Source organism: Neoarius graeffei, chromosome 24, assembly GCF_027579695.1.
Source record: "Neoarius graeffei isolate fNeoGra1 chromosome 24, fNeoGra1.pri, whole genome shotgun sequence".
In the NCBI taxonomy this organism is placed as follows: domain Eukaryota; kingdom Metazoa; phylum Chordata; class Actinopteri; order Siluriformes; family Ariidae; genus Neoarius; species Neoarius graeffei.
Genome location: NC_083592.1, coordinates 58,482,571 through 58,504,847, shown reverse-complemented (window position 1 = coordinate 58,504,847; position 22,277 = coordinate 58,482,571). Strand labels below are relative to the sequence as shown.

General features: G+C 44.3%; 1 protein-coding gene across 2 annotated transcripts in view; it reads right to left on the bottom strand.

Moving 5' to 3' along the window:
- The window catches only part of osbp2b (oxysterol binding protein 2b), a 58,847-nt gene extending 39,626 nt beyond the window's left edge, over positions 1–19,221 (bottom strand). For both annotated transcript variants that reach the window (XM_060907549.1, XM_060907550.1), the window contains exons 1-2: positions 18,924–19,221; positions 14,511–14,719 (exon numbers count right to left, since the gene is read on the bottom strand). In XM_060907549.1, the coding sequence (XP_060763532.1) occupies positions 14,511–14,719; positions 18,924–19,105 (391 nt within the window). In that variant the 5' untranslated portion in view covers positions 19,106–19,221. The remainder of the gene's footprint in view (positions 1–14,510; positions 14,720–18,923) is intronic.
- Positions 19,222–22,277: the final 3,056 nt, after the last annotated feature.

Here is a 22,277-nt window from a genome sequence, read left to right as displayed (position 1 = left end):
TTCACTGATCAGACTCTCAAACACAAACCGGTGATGAACACACACACACACACACACACACACACCAGAGCAGCCTCACAGCGTTCTCACAGAATTCCACACTAAATATCAATTAGGCAAAATTATCACTGAAATAAACTCCATTTCATCTCTAAACCATAAACAATGGAAAGAAATGTGTACTTTATCACTCCATCACCATCACTCCATCACCATCACTCCATCAGTGTAAATAAAATAAACGCTAACCCGATACTGTAAACAGAAAACACTGCAGATTCACCACATCAACAAACACACCGCTTCATTCACCGCTTCACACACACACACACACACACACCTCAGAGTCTGGTTTTTCCTTTCATCTAGCCATCTTTCTTTCTTTCTTTCTCTCTCTCATCCATCCCTCCTCCTTTCTATCAATCCACCCACCCACCGACCACCCTTCTATCTTTTTTCATCCATCCGGTTTCTTACTCTCTTCCATCCACCCATCCATCCCCTTCTTTCTTTTTCATTAACCCATCCCTCCAGCTTTTTCTTTTTTGTCCATCTATCCCTCCTTCTTGCTTTCTTTTTCATCCCTCTATCTCTCTTTCATACATACATCCCTTTCTTTCTCTTTCACCCATCCACCCACCCCATCTTGCTTTCTTTCATCTATCCAGTTTCTTACTCTCTTCCATCCATCTCCTTCTTTCTCTCTTTCTTCCCTCCCTTCATCCTTTCATCAATCCATCCATCCCCTTCTTTCTTTCTATCTTTCTCTCCTTCATCCATCCATCCATCCATCCATCCATCCCTGTCTTTCTTTCTCTCTTTGATCCACCCATCCCTTCCTCCTTTCTTTTTCATCTATCCATCTTGCTTTCTCCCCTCCCTCCCTCCCTCCCTCTCTTTCTTTCTTTCTCCCATGTTCTGCCTTTAACTGTGTTGCTGATGATCTTTCTCCTCACAGCTGTACAGAACCACAGACTTCCTGTTCCACACTAACGAGTGCAGCTCTCTGATGAATAAACGAGTCTCATAACATCAGAGTGTGAACACACACACACACACACACACACACACGGCGGATATTTAAACCACACAAACAGTGAAATAAACTCTCCTGTGACATCACTGATTAATTAATACTGCGTCGTTACTCAGGAGAACATCAGTGTTCTTATCGAGTCCCAAAAACAGAGAGATCATACCTGTTCTCGTACTGGATCTGAAACAGCGAGGAGTGTAAATCAGCTGTGCCGTGAACATGTTTGGTAACTAACGGTGTTCATCAACATACCCACGCGAGTACTTTATTAAACGATTAATAAACGCAGCCCACTGTGTGTAAGATCTCCTTCATACAAACACAAACCCCTCCCTTTTTTTAAAAAATGCTCTGTAAGAGTGCCAATATTTTTGGATTAAGTTACAGAAGAATCCCAAAGGTACCTGTAGTGTCCTTGGGTAATAAACTTTACCTCACAGATGAATATAACGCACCTCTCTGAACTCAGGTGTTGTTTTTGAAGTATATAATTATATAACGAGTGTTTTTAATGAACCATGACTGGATACGAGTGATGAGCTGGAAGAGAACCCGCAGAACCGGCCTCGTTTTACATTCTGCACCACAGCCAGAGGTACAACGAGGACCAAGGACAGTCCCCAGAATAACATCATCACCACGTGACCTCTCAGTGCGGCGGTGATCACGAGGATTCGCCTCACATTCACCTGAGCTCAGAACCTCCAGCTCCAACCACAGCGCTGGAGAACCATCAGCTCTGACGGGGCACGAGGGGTTGATTCGTTTTCTACAACACCAGGTCTTTATTAATGCACGTTATTGTTTCTATAGTAACAGATCATTCACAGGGATGTGTACAGCAGACGCTCCACGGAAACGAAGTGTTAAAAAAATTAATTAAAATTTTTTTAAAAGAGCTATTTATTCTAACGTTTCTGGGAGGAGTCTCCAGCGTCAGCGCTCTGTAACAGTCAGACGTAAAACTGGAACTTTAGGTTCTCTGACATCTTCAGGACAGCGGAGTTTACACTTTATGATTTGTCTTATGGAGAAAACAGAGAGGCGAGTGTGAGGGAACGAGCGTTTATCGCTGCTATAACAAACAAAAAAAGACATTCCACAGCATGAGATGTAACCATAAACGGATAAAAAGTACAACATGGTCTTTAATGGGTAAAAACTGTGATGGTAAAAGAGATTCTCCAATGATAACATCGCCACAAAAGAAAAAGTGCTTTATGCCTTCACTATACAACATCGTGCAATTGTTTTGGCACCCTCAGTGCCATTATATAAATTTTGTCTCCTATTTATTTATTCATTTATTTATGAATGTTAGATGTAATTTTCTTCATGTTGTTAAAGATATTAAGTGAATGAAACATCAAGAAGGCTGGTGGGGGTGGGGCAATGTGACAAAAATATCACAATTATTAAACAAACAAACAAACAAACAAACAAAATGAACTGATAGATATTTATAAATATTTAAAATTGTGAAATAATAATAAGTCCAAAATTTGAAGACCACCTCAGCTTTTAATTATCATAATTAATTTTTTAATTAAAAATCCTTAAATTTAATTAAAAGATATCCCAATATAGCTCAGAAATATGTATTGTGACAAATTTTATTACGATATCAATATTATCGATACTGTATCGCTCAAATCAGTTTTTTTTAAATTACAAATCTGACTGGAGGCAGCTGACATTAAAATGTTGTATTTTATTTTGTAAAGTACAACCCTAATGCCAAATATGGATCAATTTTTTTGCTGCTTACTGCACAATTATTATATTTAAGAACTTTCCATTTCATTACTTTGAAAGCATCTTCAATTTCTGTACCTGAGAATATATAATTAATACAGCATCCTGAAGGGTTCTTTGGGTTCTCCGTCTGACAGAACCCTTAAAACACAAAGAACAACGATTCAAAGAACGCCTGAGGAACCAAGAAACTGTAGTGTGGATTTTTTTTTTTTAATTTATCAACTAGAAAAAAAAATAATTCTTTTAGAGGATAAACACAGTTCTCTATAGGCATGAACAAACAAAGTACAGCTGTAACTGGGCTGCGTGTCCTTCACTACAACCTTTATCCACACACACACACACACACACACACACCCCTGTCGGCAAGAAAAGACAGCTGTCCTCAAGAACACTACCAGGAGAGAGAGAGAGAGAGAGAGAGAGAGAGAGAGAGAGAGAGAGATTTGCCCACATGAAAGGCCGGATACACAATTAAAAACACATTTCATTTTAATGTCCAGTCACAAAAGGTTAGCTAAGGTTAAATCATCAAAACGCTTCTAATTTTCAGTTTGCATTAACAATGCACACACACACACACACACACACTGCAAAGTAGCTTCTGTCTGTCTGATGATTAAAGCAACAACGATTAATTTAATTTCACTCCGTTACGTTAAGATTCTTCATAAAACAAATTCGACTCCAAGTTGCTCTTTATCTGCAAATTACAGCCAAAAGTCGCGCGAGTGTTTACGGGAGGAAATTTCCAGGTGTTCGGAGTCGAGTTACACAGCTGATAAAGTGAATTTTCTGAGTTTCACCTTCAAATAGAGAGACAGACAGATATAGACAGACAGACAGACAGGTAGATAGATAGACAGATACTGTTTATAGACAGAAAGACTTGACAGACAGACGCTGTATTCAGACAGACAGATGTTTAGTGATCTCTGAGGGAGACTGTTTTCCTGCAGCGGTACAGTAAGTGATAAGGACACAGATCAGAGCCCATATTATCACACACTTCCTCTGAAGGAATAAAACACCTTGCGTTTAAAAGCTGCCCCAGGGATCGGCGTTTCTGTAGAACACGTTTGTTTCACTGAGGCTCTAAACTCCGTTAATGAGCTCAGGCTGAGAGCGCGGCAGCAGTGTGACATGTCTGCAGCATGAAGCATGATGAAGCACTGAGCCTTTCACACCGAGGCCTGGAACTCACTCCCAGCGCTCTGACTGAAGTACTGCGGCATCTGCGGCCTTTTAAGGCTCGGGTCCGGTCAATACAACCACGCAGGACGCTACGCGGAACATATACCCCTTCCAGCAAACGCCAACAACCGATCACATGCCATATTTAACCTTCCTCTACCAGCCGTGCACTTCTGCACAGTTAGATCCATCTACCAGACTTCAGGGAATAAAGAGATTCAATTAAATATCACCATGATCTCATTTGTCTGATTATTGGCACACGACTCGTCCTGAAAGGGCTCCTCAAATCACAACCAGGGTTTCACAGATTTTAATGTTATGGGGAAAAAAAAAAATAAAATCCCACCACACACACGTTGTGGATACTGAATCTTCTATTTTAAATCTTTCTGATGACTCATATAACAGTCTTCAATTAAATGCGCTCTAGAATGTATATGCCCCGCCCCTGGGAGGCGTGTCTTGCTCTACAGTAGCAGCTCATCAGCAGTAAACTTGGTTCGTCCGTGTCGCCTTCACACACACTGTTCCCTTTCCAACAGAGAATAAATGGGCGGAGTTTAATCATGTGGAAGAGGGTGGCATGTGTGGTCATGTGACCTTTTTCAGAGGAGCGTTTTACTCTGAATTCCGTCTGTATACCCTGCGCCAAGTAGTAAGCGTCACATTTTCATCTCATCCCCCACTCAGACGTGTCACGTGTCCTGGTGACGACCCTGAGGCTCTCGGTCACCATCGGCGACGCCGACACTCAACCACATCTCAAACACGTACATCATAACTCCAAACACACACACACACACACGGCGTCTTGGCATCCTGGTTAACACAGACAGTCCTGAGTGAGAAATCATCCACAGCTGAACAAAACTTTCTTCTCACAAATCTGTTTTTTAGATTCAGAGGGAGGTGTTGTGCATCTTGAACACTACTGAAAGGCTCCGATGTAGCACTCAAGTGCTCGACACTTCCTGTTTGAAAAAGAAACACAGAATCAACAAACGGGATCAAATCACGGCTCTCCAGATGCTTCAAGCTCATCTCATCTCATTATCTGTAGCCGCTTTATCCTGTTCTACAGGGTCGCAGGCAAGCTGGATCCTATCCCAGCTGACTACGGGCGAAAGGCGGGGTTCACCCTGGACAACTCGCCAGGTCATCACAGGGCTGACACATAGACACAGACAACCATTCACACTCACATTCACACCTACGCTCAATTTAGAGTCACCAGTTAACCTAACCTGCATGTCTTTGGACTGTGGGGGAAACCGGAGCACCCGGAGGAAACCCACGCGGACACGGGGAGAACATGCAAACTCCACACAGAAAGGCCCTCGCCGGCCACGGGGCTCGAACCCAGGACCTTCTTGCTGTGAGGCGACAGCGCTAACCACTACACCACCGTGCCACCCACGCTTCAAGCTACGAATCTTTAAAATAAAAGCACGTGTAGGGCTTTAGGACCCTGAGGAGTGGACAGCACTGTCCTGCCCCAGAAGTGAGAGCAGAGTGTCACTTCAGTACTTAAGAGTTTCACGGTTAACACACACACACACACACACACACGTGCGATGAAAGATACTAGAACACAAAAAGAATCCCGCCCCTCGAGACACCATACCTGTCAAACTCTTAAAAAAGGCAGATGAGAGAGACAGACAGAGAGAGAGAAGTAAATGCGGTCTACCTCGGAGGCAGGCGAAATTGAGGAAGCGGCAGAAGGAGGACGAGCGGACTGGAGTAGGCGTGTGTGAGGAAGCAGAGGAGGCTCCGTCCCCCCGTCCCCGTCCACCATGGGGTGTGGGCTGCGTGTTGCCGAGGCGACGCAGGCAGCTCGAGCCGCACACAGCACGCGCCGTGCCCGGTTCCCAGCATGCTCTGCTGTTCATCACACGTCCTCGTCCTCACTTCACCACTCGCGCCCCACACACACACACACACACACACACACACACACACACAGAACAGGAAGTACGTGAGGGAGAAGGGGGGGTGGGAGAGCACCGGTGATTCTCCAGTTATTCTCCTTATTCAGCACACACACACACACTGCAGGGATGATGAACACACACCCTCACTGGTTAGAGAGAGAGAGAGAGAGAGAGAGAGAGAGAGAGAGAGAGAGAGAGAGAGATCTGTCCCTGCTTTTCTATACACACACTCACTCACACACACACACACACACATCATCTTTACTGTGCTCGCCAGTCTGTCAGTGCTGCACTGCCGCAGTGTGTGTGTGTGTGTGTGTGTGTGTGTGTGTGTGTGTGTACGTACTGAAGGTTGATGGTGCTGCCTCTCTGACTTACATTCATTTATTTTTCTCTCTCTCTCTCTCTCTCTCTCTCTCGTTCAGACCTCATGACTACAGGCGTACACTCGGTGACTAAACATCTACACACCTGTCCACACGTATTCAGAGATTTTTGTAAATGTAATTTTTTTTTTTTAATTCCTCCACAAACAAATGGCATTCAGGGTCCCTGAAAAATGAAGCTTTTCAAAAACGCCTCTACAGTGGACAAAACCTGTTCAAATTTGCTTACACTGTTTTTGTGTAGACATAAATAACTTGAGTAAAAAAACGGTTACAGCACGAAACTGTGTTTAGCGTGTGAATAAATTCAGCCCTCGCGTAGAGGATACAGCTGCGTTTCCATTAACCTGCTGAAGGCGTGACTTGAAACCACAAACTAAAAAAAGCGAGTAATGGAAACGCGAATTTCGAACAAACTCTCCAATGTCACAAAAAAAAAAAGTTATGCTCACATGGTGTTTATTTTTTCAGACGATTTGATAAAACAATATTTCACTAACTTGAAATGGAAACCGTTCTTGTATTTAAGTCACATGACAACATGGAGAGCAAACGGAAACGAACTTTCTGAAGGGAGAGATCTGTAAGAGCTGTCGCGAAAGAAGAAACCCAGCTTTAAATCACAGACCATTCACAACTGTGTTTTGTAGAAAGTTTTAGAATATCGCTTCCATTTTGCACAAAACTGCGACAGAAACCCAGATAACGATCAGCGCTGTGCTGCTCCTGAACCCACAGCTCCCACAGATCGCAGAGTTACGATAAGACCGAAGTGTAACCGTACACAACAGTGCCACATCAGTGTCAGACCCCACGCATGACCAGCCAGGATGCGATGAATACAGGAACCAGCTTTCCATCATGTTGCGTTTTTCTGCATTTCAACGTCTCTTTCAACGTCGTTCTCCTGGAGTTTTACGAACACTTTCAGACACAATGGTGTCACCACAGACTGACTCGGCACATTCATGTGAAGGTTTTCAAGATGTTATGGTTTGGATGGAGAGGTTTTCAAAAACACTGCTCCTGTGGACTGGAGGTTTGCCCAGGAATGTCCGTATACGTGTGGGCGGAGCCTGAAAGGAGAAAGACGAGAGCTTAAACCACACTGAACCTGGTTCTGACGCTGATGGAGACTTTAATGCAGAGTTATTACCACTGCACCAAGGTCACTACTGCTGCCTCTGTGTGTACGCACACACACACATTTACATGCATGAGAGAATCAGACACACTTTCTTTGCAGGTCCCTATAAGACATGGCAAATTCAGGTCCTGTTTTTATTCCTTTATGAGGACCAAATGTCTCTATAATGATAAAAAGTGTGTGCGCGCGCGTATAAAATCGAATCTGAGGCTCCCGAGTGCTGCGTCTATCAATAGATTGGTCCTGTCATCATGAGAGAAGTTTAAATCCAGATGATGCCACACTGTACAGTTATTAATCCAAACCCGGAACCATCTGTACCCAGCTCGAGTACTGGTACCCGTCTCCTCCTCAGAAAATATTTATTAACTAATTTATCATTTATTATTTAATAATATTAGTGTAAACATCTCATCAGGATAAAGCTTAATGAGTGTTTCAGGAATCATCTCCATAAAAACTAAACACTGGAATTACACCAGCAGTGACAGTTTGGGTTTGGACGGACACACACACACACAGAGACTATAAAATGAAAATAAAGAGAGAATTAACAGCATCCTGTCAATGTAATTATCGCTTTAGAGAGGAGGTGCATGTGTGTGTGTGAGAGACAGACAGAAACAATTAAGATCTCTCAGAGCCGAACCACAGACACGTCACAGCTACACACTGTATCTGAGAAAATAGAAGTCAGGCCACATGCTGCGTGTGTGTGTGCGCACGTGTGTGTGTGTGTGTGTGTGTGTGTGTGCGCGCGCACGTGTGTGTGTGTGTGTGTGTGTGTGTGTGTGTGTGTGTGTGTGTGTGTGTGTGGTGGTGATGGTGGTGGGGTTATGCTTTGAAATTAGTCACATATTCGCAGAAGCACAGCATGACCAAGGGAAACGGAGAAAAAAGTAAAAGTCACAGGAACATGAGTGTACTGTCAAATATTCACCATCTGTTATTATTCTAACCGCTCTCCCGCCACTGCAACCGCTCTCCCGCCACTGCAACCGCTCTCCCGCCACTGCAACCGCTCTCCCGCCACGGCAACCGCTCTACCGCCATCATAACTGCTCTCCCACCACCACAACCACTCTCCCACCACCGCAACCGCTCTACCGCCATCATAACCGCTTTCCCACCACCGCAACCGCTCACCCGCCACCAGAACCGCTCTCCTGCCACAGCAACCGCTCTCCCGCCATCATAACCGCTCTCCCGCCACAGCAAACCGCTCTCCCGCCACTGCAACCGCTCTCCCGCCACTGCAACCGCTCTCCCGCCACGGCAACCGCTCTACCGCCATCATAACTGCTCTCCCACCACCACAACCACTCTCCCACCACCACAACCGCTCTACCGCCATCATAACCGCTTTCCCACCACCGCAACCGCTCACCCGCCACCAGAACCGCTCTCCTGCCACAGCAACCGCTCTCCCGCCATCATAACCGCTCTCCCGCCACAGCAAACCGCTCTCCCGCCATCATAACCGCTCTCCCGCCACTGCAACCGCTCTCCCGCCACTGCAACCGCTCTCCCGCCACTGCCACCGCTCTCCCGCCACTGCCACCGCTCTCCCGCCATCGCCACCGCTCTCCCGCCACCGCTCTCCCGCCACCGCTCTCCCGCCACCGCAACCGCTCGCCTGCCATTGCAAACACCCGCCTGCAACCGCTCTCCCGCCATCATAACCGCTCTCCCGCCACCGCAACCGCTCTCCTGCCATCGCAACCGCTCTCCTGCCATCGCAACCACTCGCCCCGCTCTCCTGCCATCGCAACCGCTCGCCCGCAACCGCTTGCCCGTCATCGCAACCGCTTGCCCGCCCACCATTGCAACCGCTCGCCCTGCTCTACCGCCATCGGAACCGCTCACCCGCAACCGCTCTCCCGCCATCCCGCCACCGCAACCGCTCTCCCGCCATCATAACCGCTCACCCGCCACCACAGCCGCTCTCCCGCCATCGCAACCGCTCTCCCGCCACCGCTCTCCCGCCACCGCTCTCCCGCCACCGCAACCGCTCTCCCGCCACCGCTCGCCCGCCATCATAACCGCTCTCCCGCCACCGCAACCTCTCGCCCGCCACCGCTCACCCACCATCGCAACCGCTCGCCTGCCATCGCAACCGCTTGCCCCGCTCGCCCGCCATTGCAACCACTCGCTCGCCACCGCTCGCCATCGCAACCGCTCGCCCGCCACCGCCCGCCATAACAACCGCTCGCCCGCCACCACCCGCCATCGCAACCGCTCGCCCGCCATCGCAACCGCTCGCCCGCCACCGCCCGCCATCGCAACCGCTCGCCCGCCACCGCCCGCCATCGCAACCGCTCGCCCGCCACCGCAACCGCTCACCCGCCACCACAACTGCTCGCCCGCAACCACTCTCCTGCTATTACAACTGCTCTCCTGCCATCATAACCGCTTGCTCGGCCGCCACCGCAACCGCTCTCCTGCCATTACAACTGCTCTCCTGCCATCATAACCCCTCTCCCGCCATCGCAACCGCTCTCCCGCCACCACCACCACTCTCCTGCCACCGCAATCGCTCTCCTGCCATCATAACCGCTCTCCCGCCATCATAACCGCTCTCCCGCCATCATAACCGCTCACCCGCCACCGCTCGCCCGCAACTGCTCTCCCTCCATCATAACTGCTCTCCCGCCATCATAACCGCTCGCCCACCACCGCTCGCCCGCAACTGCTCTCCCTCCATCATAACTGCTCTCCCGCCATCATAACCGCTCGCCTGCCACCGCAACCACTCTCCTGCCATTACAACTGCTCTCCTGCCATCATAACCGCTTAGATCTAAAGGTAGGTAAACAAATAAAATATATTTATATATAAATAAATGTTGCTGTGGATCCTGTTTAAATACATTTACCTTTCAGATTTATAACACTTGCAATAGGATTATAAACCTGTAACACCATTTTAATCTGTACCACTTGAGTGCCGTACCCTCTTTATAAAAAAAAAAAAAAGACCTAGTGTTTTTTCCTAGTGTTGCCCTTGGCTGATCTTATTTATTTTCCGTTTAAATCTTCACAACTAAACTTAAAATGATGTGTTCAATAAAGCAGTCAAAGCTGTATGTGTGTGTACAGAAATAATTGGACACCAATGACAGCTGACTCAGACTCCTCCACAAAACGAATCTAATTAACATCCAAAGTACAGTCTGTGTGTGTGTGTGTGTGTGTGTGTGTGTGTGTGTGTGTGTGTGTGTGAGAGAGATGGTAAGTTAGTTGTGGTGCATCACCCCTGATATTAGAAGCCAAGACAAGGTGAAAAGTTCAAAGTATGTCTTCTATTGCTCTGTGTGTGTGTGTGTGTGTGTGTGTGTGTGTGTGTGTGTGTGTGTGAGAGAGAGAGTCAGAGAGTGTGTCCATCTGTCAGGCAGTGATAATCCACATCAGTGTGAAGCAGCATGAAAAATGTGAGCTGGTGAAACACGCACACACGAAAATGAAGGCAGTAAATCAAACAGGAGAGTGAGTAATAAAGCAGAGCAGATCATCATCAATAACCACAATAAACTGAAACAGATTTCAATAACAGTCAGAGCGGAATCCCCACACACACACATACACTCAAACTGTACCACTCCCTCACTGTACCATTACAGTGTGAACAAAGCAGTGCGTTTCTTTCTCTCTCTCTCTCTCTCTCTCTCTCTCACACACACACACACACACACAGGAGTGAGGTTACTTACATGCCAGGAGGAATTACTGTCTCCTCTCAGTCCTAATCCAATTCATAAAATGATAGACAGCGAGAGAGAGAGAGAGAGAGAGAGAGAGAGAGAGAGAGAGACAGAGAACATGCCTCCACCTTGCTGCTTATTAAGAGACTGAGAGAGATGAGAGAGAGAAATATGTGGGAGGGGCTAAGGAGACAGTGACACGGGTTTCAGCACCATGGACAGAGACAGAGCCTCAGACAGTGGCGTATGTTTTGTTATGCTGATCAAGAGTAGTGCAATTGTTAAAAGGGGCGGGGCTCAAAAGAATATATTATCCAGGGGTGTGGCTACAACTAGACTCGACTCCTCTTTATTCCCTTTAAAAACAGTGAAATAAATTCTGAGAGCTGTGTATGATAACAGATTAAACGGTGATATTCCAATACTTTTGGCACCTACAGTGATAAAGAAGCAGCTCTCCCCCCCCCCGAAATCCTAACCAAACTCATTCCAGCACAGAGGCGGAGCCTCGAGCAGCAGGTGACTGAAATCTCACTGCAGCTCAGTGTGGCTGAGAGAGTGAAGAGGAAGAGAGCACCACCTGCAGGTCATCCAGTGGTATTACAGAAAACTGAGCTGTACGTGAAAAGCTCAGTGACTATGGTTTATTCCTTCCATCAACAGTCCTAATGAAGGAGGATGAGGAGGCAGGGCCTCGAGTATTAGTGAAGGGGTGTGGCCTTTGTATGTGTAAGACTGAGTGAGGGAGATGAAGGGGTGTGGCCTTTGTATCTAAATTTCAGAGAAGGAGATGAAGGGGTGTGGCCTTTGTATCTGTAAGTTCCAGTGGAGATGAAGGGGGTGTGGCCTCTGTATGTGTACAGTGGTGCTTGAAAGTTTGTGAACCCTTTAGAATTTTCTATATTTCTGCATAAATATGACCTAAAACATCATCAGATTTTCACACAAGTCCTAAAAGTAGATAAAGAGAACCCAGTTAAACAAATGAGACAAAAATATTATACTTGGTCATTTATTTATTGAGGAAAATGATCCAATATTACATATCTGTGAGTGGCAAAAGTATGTGAACCTCTAGGATTAGCAGTTAATTTGAAGGTGAAATTAGAGTCAGGTGTTTTCAATCAATGGGACGACAATCAGGTGTGAGTGGGCACCCTGTTTTATTTAAAGAACAGGGATCTATCAAAGTCTGATCTTCACAACACATGTTTGTGGAAGTGTATCATGGCACGAACAAAGGAGATTTCTGAGGACCTCAGAAAAAGTGTTGTTGATGCTCATCAGGCTGGAAAAGGTTACAAAACCATCTCTAAAGAGTTTGGACTCCACCAATCCACAGTCAGACAGATTGTGTACAAATGGAGGAAATTCAAGACCATTGTTACCCTTCCCAGGAGTGGTCAACCAACAAAGATCACTCCAAGAGCAAGGCGTGTAATAGTCAGCGAGGTCACAAAGGACCCCAGGGTAACTTCTAAACAACTGAAGGCCTTTCTCACATTGGCGAATGTTAATGTTCATGAGTCCACCATCAGAAGAACACTGAACAACAATGGTGTGCATGGCAGGGTTGCAAGGAGAAAGCCACTGCTCTCCAAAAAGAACATTGCTGCTCGTCTGCAGTTTGCTAAAGATCACGTGGACAAGCCAGAAGCCTATTGGAAAAATGTTTTGTGGACAGATGAGACCAAAATGGAAATTTTGGTTTAAATGAGAAGCGTTATGTTTGGAGAAAGGAAAACACTGCATTCCAGCCTGCATTCCAGCATAAGAACCTTATCCCATCTGTGAAACATGGTGGTGGTAGTATCATGGTTTGGGCCTGTTTTGCTGCATCTGGGCCAGGACAGATTGCCATCATTGATGGAACAATGAATTCTGAATTATACCAGCGAATTCTAAAGGAAAATGTCAGGACATCTATCCATGAACTGAATCTCAAGAGAAGGTGGGTCATGCAGCAAGACAACGACCCTAAGCGCACAAGTCGTTCTACCAAAGAATGGTTACAGAAGAATAAAGTGAATGTTTTGGAATGGCCAAGTCAAAGTCCTGACCTTAATCCAATGGAAATGTTGTGGAAGGACCTGAAGCGAGCAGTTCATGTGAGGAAACCCACCAACATCCCAGAGTTGAAGCTGTTCTGTACGGAGGAACGGGCTAAAATTCCTCCAAGCCGGTGTGCAGGACTGATCAACAGTTACCGCAAACGTTTAGTTGCAGTTATTGCTGCACAAGGGGGTCACACCAGATACTGAAAGCAAAGGTTCACATACTTTTGCCACTCACAGATATGTAATATTGGATCATTTTCCTCAATAAATAAATGACCAAGTATAATATTTTTGTCTCATTTGTTTAACTGGGTTCTCTTTATCTACTTTTAGGACTTGTGTGAAAATCTGATGATGTTTTAGGTCATATTTATACAGAAATATAGAAAATTCTAAAGGGTTCACAAACTTTCAAGCACCACTGTAAGTCCTAGCAACGGAGGCGTGGCCTCACTATCCTCAAAGCTCACTTTATTCCATTAAAAATGAAGCCATTAAAAGTGAATCACACTGTATCACATTAACACGACTCGACACCGTATCACTGCAGATCCGAACATTCTGACATCAGATCATTACAGAGACAACAACCACCACCACCCTGAACAACGGGGTAATAAACATTATAACAACCCCAATCGGGGGGGAGGTTGCCGGCCTTACACTCTTCTCTCACACACACAAATGTGCAAACACCACAACTGCAAAAACAACAAAAATATGTGCACACACACACACACACCCTGTTTGCTTATGCAGCACTAAATGGCTAAATATAGTGTGACCCGTAACTGAGAAGAGCAGGAGACTAACCAGGCCAAAGCAGTCTGGAACTCAGCCATCTTCTCTGGGGACACACACGCTCCCACACACGCAGGCGCACACAGACTCAAACATACTTTCCCATGGGACAGACACATATACAAAAGTGCAGCCTGACACACACACACACACACACACACACAAAACAAGAAAAGGGAAAATGACAAAGAGATAATTGAGCCTCAGTGTGAGAAACACACACACACACACACACACACTTGTGTAGAACACTGTAGTAGCAATAATGCAGTCAAGGGAAAAAAGAAAAAAAAAAGGAAATTAAAAGGAAAAAAACCCACAGACCACCAAAGGCACCTCAAAAGAAAGACAGACAGAAAGAAAAATGTGCTCAGGTTCCAAACTGAGACATGCTTGTGTTTTAGGCAGACTCCGCCCCCTGTGGGCATAGCTCTTATGAGCCTGTGGATAGAGCCAAGCTTAGAACCCCTGATCTAAACCCATGGTGATCTCACCTGACTGATCGTTCATCATGCGGATGGCTTTGGCTTTGGCCAGCTCCAGCGCTGTCACCCATTTCTGCCTCTCCACCTCCGTGCCAGCTTTCAGGTGGTAAGTGCGCCCCCCGCTGCTCAGCACGATGTTACACGCGTCCTCTGTGTCGATGTGAGCCGTGGCCAGGTTAATGGTGCCGCGACACGTGTGAGCCATCTCCGCCTGCGTCCTGAGGGAACAGCAACAAAATACACAACTTAGTGCTGCTTTCATGCAGGGAGAAAAAGAAAAAAAAAATCAGGATTTGTGAAGTTAAAGTCATGAAAATGTTGTTGCTAGGCAACTGGAAAAAGTGGGCGTAGACTATAAGGGAGTGCTAGGGCGTGACCAATTCATCAGCGAGTCCATAAAATCAGCGGATATTAAAAGTTCTGTGGAATTACTGATATTTACACCTGGAACAGGGAAGAGTATCAGATCCACGACCACACAGCAGCACGCGGGGAATCCGTACACAGGAACACAGCCCGAGTTCACGGAGATAATCACACTCAAATATAATAAACCCCCAAAACACACCACACACCGGCTAGTAACACTTTAAAAATGGTGGTTTTGTTGTTAAAGATGTTTCATTGTCATAGTTACAGAGTGTCTGGAGCGTTGATTCAGAACTGTGAATAAGTCTCTCTCTCTCTGTCTGTCTGTGTTAATCCACTGGAACAGACTGAAAGATTTTCACAGAAAGGACAGAAACACACACAAAAATACTCAACAGAAAGAGACACAGGAGTCACACCCTGAGTCAGCATGTGTGTGTGTGTGTGTGTGTGTGTGTGTTAGAGAGAGCACGAGAGAGAGACAGAGAGAGCAAGAGAGAGATATAGAGACAGACAGACAGACAGAGCAAGAGAGAGAGAGAGAGCGAGCAAGAACGAGGGCACTTCATGTCAAACACACGGCACAACTGAGAATGGTTTTATTTATTTATAGTGCATTAACTGTGTGTGTGTGTGTGTGTGTGTGTGTGTGTGTGTGTGTGTGTGTGTCAGAGAGAGAGAGACTCCAAATTTATGCCAAAACCAGCTGTCTGACACCTACGTTAATGGGACTGGAACCCTCCACACACACGACTGTAGACTGCACTGATCTGTGAAGCTCTCTAAATGTTCTATAGCATACAGAACTCTCTGTGTGTGTGTGTGTGTGTGTGTGTGTGTGTGTGTGTGTGTGTGTGTGTGTGTGTATACACACTAAGGTCAAACACTGCAGCAACCGTTTCAGATTTATAACCCGTTTAGGAACCAAAAAGTTACAAAAAGCCCCCTGAGGGGTGGGTGGAGGGAGGGAGGAGAATTAATAAGGATGGAAAAAATAAAAGAAGAAATGAAAAAAGAAAAAATAAGAAAAGAAAGAATAATTATTTAATAAGAAAGAAAACAGAAAAAAGAAAAAAAAGAACAAAAACAAAGAAAACAAATGAAAGAAAGAAAGCTCGGGTGTGAGAGACAGACCGGAAGCTGGCTGAGGGTAAATGATGGGCTGTGTTCCAATACTCTCGTGTCCTTTCCCTCTCGGACTCGGATGGCAGTTGCGATGCTATCAGACCAAACCTGAGCGTCTGATAAACGAGGGCGGATCAGTTAGTGTGAGTTCAGTCAGCTCACCGTTATCTTACAGCCATCAGGACACACAGGAACACAGGCACGAGCACAGATACGCTTCACTAGCAACAACAAATAAATATTTACTCCAAATTACAGCCAAATTCATTATCAGTTATTTTAAATGATACTTTAAATGATAGTGATTTTGTTTTGTAATAACTCTCATTTATAGCTGTCTTACAAGCGTCATGTTTTATAGCCAAAGATTTATAGTGAAGGAGAAACGTATTTGTGGAACATGGAAGGAGTCTCCAGTGTCAGTGTAACAGTCAGAGGTGAAGCGGGAACCGGAAGGTTTCAGACGTCTTCAAGACCGAGGGAGGAGTTTACACTTTTCTGTGATTCTCTCTAAAAACAAAGAGACGCTGATGAAGGGATGAACATTTCAAGCTGCTACAGCAGGAACTTGTGCTTCACAAACATTAAATGCAATTATAAATGGATAAAAGGTACTGTTTAATGTTCTTTAGTAATAGAGAACTGTAATTATTGGTGTAAGAGGAATAAAACACCCGGGGTCGTGCTCTTACACGGAAATAATCAACGGTAACTCTGCTGCACACTCAGTAACTTTACTGTACTGTGTTCATTACTTCACCGATGATGATGATTCGGGGCGGCGCTTCCGAGTCCAGATGAGTTTTCCGATCTGGTGATTCCAGTCAGACTTGATCCTGATTAACTCGACCTAGAATTCCGTTTTGTCTGCGAGTTTGAGATCAGACGGCGCTGACGGTTCCTGTGTGCTGATCCTCAGAGGAACAGACCTACATGCAGTAATGAACCCAATAAAAGAGCACGATGTAATTGGGTTAGGTGACACCTGCCATATGGGACACGCCGTCGCCGCCGCTGTTGCCGTGTGTGCGTAAGACGAAACATGAGGACCATGCCGAGTTCAGAGCACGTCCTCGAACAACAGGTGAAGTCGCCCAGGCCACAGGTGACACCTGTGGAGCTTGCTGCAATTTTAACAAGTCACACGATCCTGCACTCAGATACCACTGATCACATATCCCTCAATCCCAAACACACCATTTATCACACTAACTCACCACGCTTAGGTGTACGGTTACTCTTTGGAGTCCATCTGGCTCGCTGCACAAAGTATTGGCACCTCTCTGCCACATACCTTTCAATTGGGTGATCATGGAATGAAAGACAGAAAACACGGTCCCCGTGTCATCATTTATACTTTTTTAAAAAGTGATAAGGATATATGATATCTGATACTGACATCCTCTTTACACGACCAAGCGACAAAGCAAAAGGTGATCGTTCATTTTCTACATATGTGTGACAGATTTTTTTTTCAATTCTCTGCAAATTTGGAAAGTGACGAACCCGAACAATCGGCTTGAATGCTTCCTCGGACCAACCTTATGGCACATGTAGTACGAAGTTTCTTCAATTCCCCATTCAGAACTTTGGTTCCTACAAAGACTGAAGGAAAATATATATAACCGTGGTTTCATCTTATGCTGATTTTAAATATGCAAAGACTTTACAAAGAAAATGACGGAAGTTGCAGAGATCTTTGGTGCCTCTGGTAGGAGTTAGGTCGCTTCGCTAATCTCAGCATGCAACATGTTAATCAATCAAATAACCAGTTTTCACACTGATCTGGACGTTGTTTAAATTTCTGTGTAAATAGTTTGCTTTACAAGTGATACATAGCCTTCGAAGACGCTCACAAGACACAAAACTACAAACGACGTCTCATTTCCGAGCGTGAACTAATGGTTAGGTAGCAGTCCAAAATTTTTTGAAGCAAGAGAACGCTTCTATCTTTTGATTTCCTAAACATGTGTGTGTGTAAAAAAAATGTATTTGTGTGTAAACATGAGTGAAGGTTAGAACATTTTGTCTTTCATAAACAAACCGTAACCTGAACGAACACTGATTCTGAAGCTTATGGCCAGAAAAGTGTTCACGCGATTATGTTATTCCTCGGGACCATTACACTTTAATGCTTTGTTGTTTTTTTTCACAACACCTTGGACACGGCTTATCAATCCATTATCCTCTTTTCATGGCTGAAACGTGTGACTTTTATTCAAGAATACGCTAAATGTTCTTGTTCACAGTGAAAACATCCAACTATAGTGTTTATTTCTTTTAAAAAAAGCACTGAATGCATGCAGTTCAGCATTAAGACCTCATACCCAAGGCTTTAAAATAATACAAGCTTGCCAAATATTGTTAAAAACCATAGAGAGAGTGGTGTGTGAAATGAAAAAGATGTAAAATCACCTCAGTAAATAAACATCTGCTGATGCTGAAGGATGTCACTGCTGTTTACTGCCAAGCTAACTCATTATATCAACACATATTACACAGAAGACATGGAATTAGGATTAATGCGTGTTCAGTAAAGGCAGTCTGGATGATCTGGTGGTCTGTGGTAAAGATTTATTTTATTTTTAATGGAAACACTGGAGAGTCACACTGAGCTGAAAAAACGGGCCTGAAGGCAGCAGCTCAGTGCTGCGTGAGTGCGCGTGCGTGAGTGCGCGCGGCAGGCAGTGCCCAATCGGCGCCGTTTTGGGAATCTAGTCCACTAGGAAGAGTGCAGACTGTGAGCAATGTGAAGGACACGAATAAAGGAAGGAGGAAGGGATTCAGGATGGAACCAGGGAAGCGAGGCGGCTGGTTGACAGCTCACGTTTCTGCTCCACTGACAGAGAAAGCAGCTGTTTTGTCGCGCGGAGGTGATGATTTAAGGTGTAAAATAAAAAATAAAAGTATTAAAAATGTGAGAAATACCTGTAATAAGACAGCAGTCCGTTACTGAGGACGAACCACCTCCGCTGGTACCCTTTCAGATAGTTAGTCCATTTAAAGAGCCAGCCTTTATAGGTGTCCGAGCCCGGGGCAGGAGCAGGGGCAGGAGCCGGGCTGCTGAGGGAGGTCGTGCTGGACACACAGATCCTTACCGGGTCACTCATCCTGTCTCCGGCCCGGTCCGGTTCTGCTTACCGAACCAAGTGTTCTCCTGGGTCCGCGAGCAGGGAGCGGCCACTGTCCGGCACGCGCTCGACCCTTACCAGAGAAAACAGAGTGACTAGCCTAAAAACGCGCATACATTCCAAATCCCGCCCCCACCTCCCTCTGATTGGCTACCACCTTCCCCCCTTCCCTTCGCCCATACGTCAGGCGCGTCCCCTTTCCTGCGCTCTGATTGGCTCACGGTATGTCAGGTCAGGACTCCACAGCAGCACCGGAGAAACCGACCAAGAACCACAAAGTTAAAAACACGAATGTTGATCTTTGATCGCGGTTTATCCCGTTACACCGCAGGTTTATTACCGACAGACACCTATTTATGGTGACCTAGTGCAGGAGGCGGGGTTACGATGAGCCAGTCAATCACATCGCAGGAGGCGGGGTTTCGCAGGAATACAGGTTGGGAAAAAAAACATGAAGAAAAGAAAAACTAAGGCGTGTGACGCAGCAGGGCAGAATTCCTGCACCATCACTCCATCCAACCGAGCAGGGCTTTACAACTGAGGAAATGCATCACCGTCAGCACTGTGTTCCAGAATATTTCACTCTTATCAGGGCTTTAAAACTCAGGAAATATCACTCCGATATATTAACCAGGTTTACATCCATCTGTGACTAACAGACACCACAGCAACCAGGAGGAGCTTCTGCTCAGACTGAGACTGGAGAATACACTACTGTAACCTGAATATACACTACAATATACACTACTGTAACCTGAATATACACTACAATATACACTACTGTAACCTGAATATACACTACAATATACACTACTGTAACCTGAATATACACTACTGTAACCTGAATATACACTACAATATACACTACTGTAACCTGAATATACACTACTGTAACCTGAATATACACTACAATATACACTACTGTAACCTGAATATACACTACAATATACACTACTGTAACCTGAATATACACTACTGTAACCTGAATATACACTACAATATACACTACTGTAACCTGAATATACACTACAATATACACTACTGTAACCTGAATATACACTACTGTAACCTGAATATACACTACAATATACACTACTGTAACCTGAATATACACTACTGTAACCTGAATATACACTACTGTAACCCGAATATACACTACAATATACACTACTGTAACCTGAATATACACTACAATATACACTACTGTAACCTGAATATACACTACTGTAACCTGAATATACACTACAATATACACTACTGTAACCTGAATATACACTACTGTAACCTGAATATACACTACAATATACACTACTGTAACCTGAATATACACTACTGTAACCTGAATATACACTACAATATACACTACTGTAACCTGAATATACACTACTGTAACCTGAATATACACTACTGTAACCTGAATATACACTACAATATACACTACTGTAACCTGAATATACACTACAATATACACTACTGTAACCTGAATATACACTACTGTAACCTGAATATACACTACAATATACACTACTGTAACCCGAATATACACTACAATATACACTACTGTAACCTGAATATACACTACAATATACACTACTGTAACCTGAATATACACTACAATATACACTACTGTAACCTGAATATACACTACTGTAACCTGAATATACACTACTGTAACCTGAATATACACTACAATATACACTACTGTAACCTGAATATACACTACAATATACACTACTGTAACCTGAATATACACTACTGTAACCTGAATATACACTACAATATACACTACTGTAACCTGAATATACACTACAATATACACTACTGTAACCCGAATATACACTACTGTAACCTGAATATACACTACAATATACACTACAATATACACTACTGTAACCTGAATATACACTACTGTAACCTGAATATACACTACAATATACACTACTGTAACCTGAATATACACTACTGTAACCTGAATATACACTACAATATACACTACTGTAACCTGAATATACACTACAATATACACTACTGTAACCTGAATATACACTACTGTAACCTGAATATACACTACAATATACACTACTGTAACCCGAATATACACTACTGTAGCCTGAATATACACTACAATATACACTACTGTAACCTGAATATACACTACAATATACACTACTGTAACCTGAATATACACTACAATATACACTACTGTAACCTGAATATACACTACAATATACACTACTGTAACCTGAATATACACTACAATATACACTACTGTAACCTGAATATACACTACAATATACACTACTGTAACCTGAATATACACTACTGTAACCTGAATATACACTACTGTAACCTGAATATACACTACAATATACACTACTGTAACCTGAATATACACTACAATATACACTACTGTAACCTGAATATACACTACTGTAACCTGAATATACACTACAATATACACTACTGTAACCTGAATATACACTACAATATACACTACTGTAACCCGAATATACACTACTGTAACCTGAATATACACTACAATATACACTACAATATACACTACTGTAACCTGAATATACACTACTGTAACCTGAATATACACTACAATATACACTACTGTAACCTGAATATACACTACTGTAACCTGAATATACACTACAATATACACTACTGTAACCTGAATATACACTACAATATACACTACTGTAACCTGAATATACACTACTGTAACCTGAATATACACTACAATATACACTACTGTAACCCGAATATACACTACTGTAGCCTGAATATACACTACTGTAACCTGAATATACACCAGGGGCGATTTCTCAGAGACAACAAGGGAAGCCGAGCTTCCCCTAAAATTCTCTCCCCAAACTGCGGCGTCTACGACGTTGAATTCTCATTAAAACAATAACTTGCATAACATAATATATGCCCAAGATTGTATTTATGTTCATAACTATCCTGTAACTTATTTGAGTGATGTCTGACGAACTTGCAGTTCGCTACGAGAATCACCTTTGCTGTCAGGCTGTAACCTTTCTTATTTCAATGGGCTCTATGGACTGGCAGCAGTGTTGCCAGATTGGGCGGTTTTAAGTGCATTTTGGCAGGTTTTGAACATATTTTGGGATGGAAAACGTCA